This window comes from Triticum dicoccoides, chromosome 2A, assembly GCF_002162155.2.
Source record: "Triticum dicoccoides isolate Atlit2015 ecotype Zavitan chromosome 2A, WEW_v2.0, whole genome shotgun sequence".
Lineage (NCBI taxonomy): Eukaryota > Viridiplantae > Streptophyta > Magnoliopsida > Poales > Poaceae > Triticum > Triticum dicoccoides.
In genome coordinates this window covers 420,294,896-420,297,276 of record NC_041382.1, presented here as the reverse complement: position 1 = coordinate 420,297,276, position 2,381 = coordinate 420,294,896, and the positions used below count along the sequence as shown (strand labels likewise).

The following is a 2,381-nucleotide window of genomic DNA, read 5'->3' as shown; positions in this document are numbered from 1 at the left end:
CCTGCCCCTCCCCCCGCTCGCTTCGCTCGCCTAGTTTTTTTTTCGTTTTTGGTGGTGTTGATATGGTAAAGAAAAATCAGCCGGTTTTTACTACTTATGAAATAATTTGTGAAATCAAAAAAGTTGTACCGACTTTACAAAAAAAGTTCATCCATTTGAAAAACAGTCATCTATTTTGGGAAAAAGTGTATCCATTTGAAAAAAAATCATTATTTTTTAAAAGTTCACAAATTTGATAAAAGTTCATTGTTTTTTTAAGTTCACAAATTTGAGAAATTTTTTATCAATTTTGAAAAAGTGTTCATCAATTCTAAAGAAAGTCCACAAAACTGAAAAATAATCACCGAATTTTGAGGAAAGTTTATGAATTTTGGGGGAAAATCAGGAATTTAAGAAAAGAAAAAAATAAAAATAAAAGGAAAGAAAAGGAAAAATAAAAAGAAAGAAGAAAAAGAAGAAAAGGGAGAAGTGATCAAAACATGCATTTTGGTCCGGGTGGTTAGGGCAGTTTATTGAGTGCAAGGAGATCCCGTGTTTGACTCTCCACGCGGGCGCTTTTTTGCAGTTTTAATAGAAAAAAACTAAACGGACCGGCCCGGGGGGGGGGGGGTGTCCATTTGCAAGCTTGAAGAGCCAAATTGGAAATCAGACCAATTTTCTCAAAAAAAAATCGCAAAAAATTGTCATTCATACACACTAGTCCTGTTGCACATGTGTGCGCAGGGGCGGATCGACCCGCATTAGACCTTGTACAATGGAAGATGCTTAGGAAGGTGTTTAGAAAAATAAATCAGGCTTTCCTTAAGCACCGGTGCTTATTTGTACAGGGTAGACGCTTAGTTAAGCGTCTCTTCTATAAAAATAGGCACCGATGCTTCAGAAAAAACTTGATTTATTTTTTTAAGCACCTCTTTAAGCACTTCCTATTATACAAGGCCTTAGAGCCACCGGACATGCAGCCATTCGGGTAATGTTAGGACGCGCCCGCGAGACTCATCCACCACACCCAGCCGTTTGACCGTTGAACAGTTGTGAGCCGGGAATATCTAGTAAAAACGTTCTCGGATTTAATCCAGGAATTTTCCTTCACTAGATCATCACAGACAGCGAGAAGGGCCTGCGCAGATAGACAGTCACCGACAGACTGGCCTACGCACAGCAAGGGCCACGTGTAATGGGACCAGCACATGTGGCAGCCCAGTCCGCGCCTGCTCTTGCAGCAAAACGGCTCCGCTATTTCCATGCTCGCCCTCTGCTCTTTAAATACCATCCACTCCACCCACATTCCCCACTACCAGCCCTCCGGCACAAAAACTGCACGATTCAATCCGTTCCAAAACAAGGGTAGCCGTCACCATGGCGAGGGCAACGACACTGGTGCTCGTGGCCGCGCTCGCCGTCCTCCTCCTCCTCGCCTCAGGCCCCGCGGGCGCCACGGCCGCCCGAACCTCGCCCAAGGACGTGGCAACGGCATCTCCCAACGAGGTACGCACGCGCGCGCAGGATCGATCTAAAACATTTTCAAGGACTCTCGGCCGATCCTCCATCGATTTCTCATCTTCTTTTTTAACCGATCCCGTTGTGTTTCTTGCAGAAGGTCGCGGCGGCGGCGGCGGAAGACCACGAGTGCGAGATGATGGCCGGCGAGAAGCAGCGGGATGAGTGCATGGCGAGAAGGACGCTCGCCGCGCACACGGACTACATCTACACCCAGGAGAAGCACAACTAGTAGCCTTCATATCTGCGTCCATGTAATGTAATGATGTTAGTCGGCACTGCGTCCGCGTGTTCGATCTCTATCCTATAGCTTCCTTCATAAAAAAGGGACCGATCCCACCGTGCATGCATCGCATGCATGCATGGCGCACTTATGTATTGCCTATAATTTAGTAATTCGATAATCAAACTTGGTTTTATCGCTCGGTTTGCAACGTTAATTTGCTTAATTAGTTTGCCAAAATTAATTGTTTTGGAATCAAGGCTGGCTTTCTTCTGGCACTCGATCGGAGCCGAACTTGACCAAAACCAGACCAGCTCATTCGGTCACATGACGCCAAAATCAGTTTGCTTTCCAGGCGCTCCACGGCCGAACGACCCACGGAAATCGCCGAATCTGTCACAATTCATCTTCAGCGCACACTGTTTCCCACAAGGCAAAAGAACAAAAATCAGATACAAGTGAAGAAAACACTCTCGTACGTGGACCATGATGACACCAAACAATCGAAATCGGCAGCAAGTAAACAAATCTTGTACTGGTAGTCAGTCAGTATACGTACGTATTCGCTGATACAGGCACGGTCGACGTCGGCTTCGTTCTTCTGGATGCCAGCGAAGACTTGCTGACGGATGCGACGCAACAGGTCAAATATGCGAAGAAA

At 46.0% G+C, this 2,381-nt stretch overlaps 1 protein-coding gene across 1 annotated transcript; it reads left to right on the top strand.

Annotated features, from left to right (window-relative positions):
* The first annotated feature begins 1,278 nt into the window (after positions 1-1,278).
* On the top strand, positions 1,279-1,922 carry LOC119359424 (phytosulfokines 4-like). Its single transcript, XM_037625621.1, has 2 exons — positions 1,279-1,485; positions 1,595-1,922. Exons 1-2 carry the CDS (start codon positions 1,357-1,359, stop codon positions 1,727-1,729), a joined length of 264 nt encoding a protein of 87 aa, XP_037481518.1. The 5' UTR covers positions 1,279-1,356; the 3' UTR covers positions 1,730-1,922.
* The last annotated feature ends 459 nt before the right edge of the window (positions 1,923-2,381 follow it).

Bases quoted from the DNA above. Each gene is read 5' to 3' on its own strand.
- LOC119359424 (XM_037625621.1), top strand. From the start codon at position 1,357: ATGGCGAGGGCAACGACACTGGTGCTCGTGGCCGCGCTCGCCGTCCTC. The intron at 1,486-1,594 runs GTACGCACGCGC...TGTTTCTTGCAG, and splicing joins CAACGGCATCTCCCAACGAG to AAGGTCGCGGCGGCGGCGGC.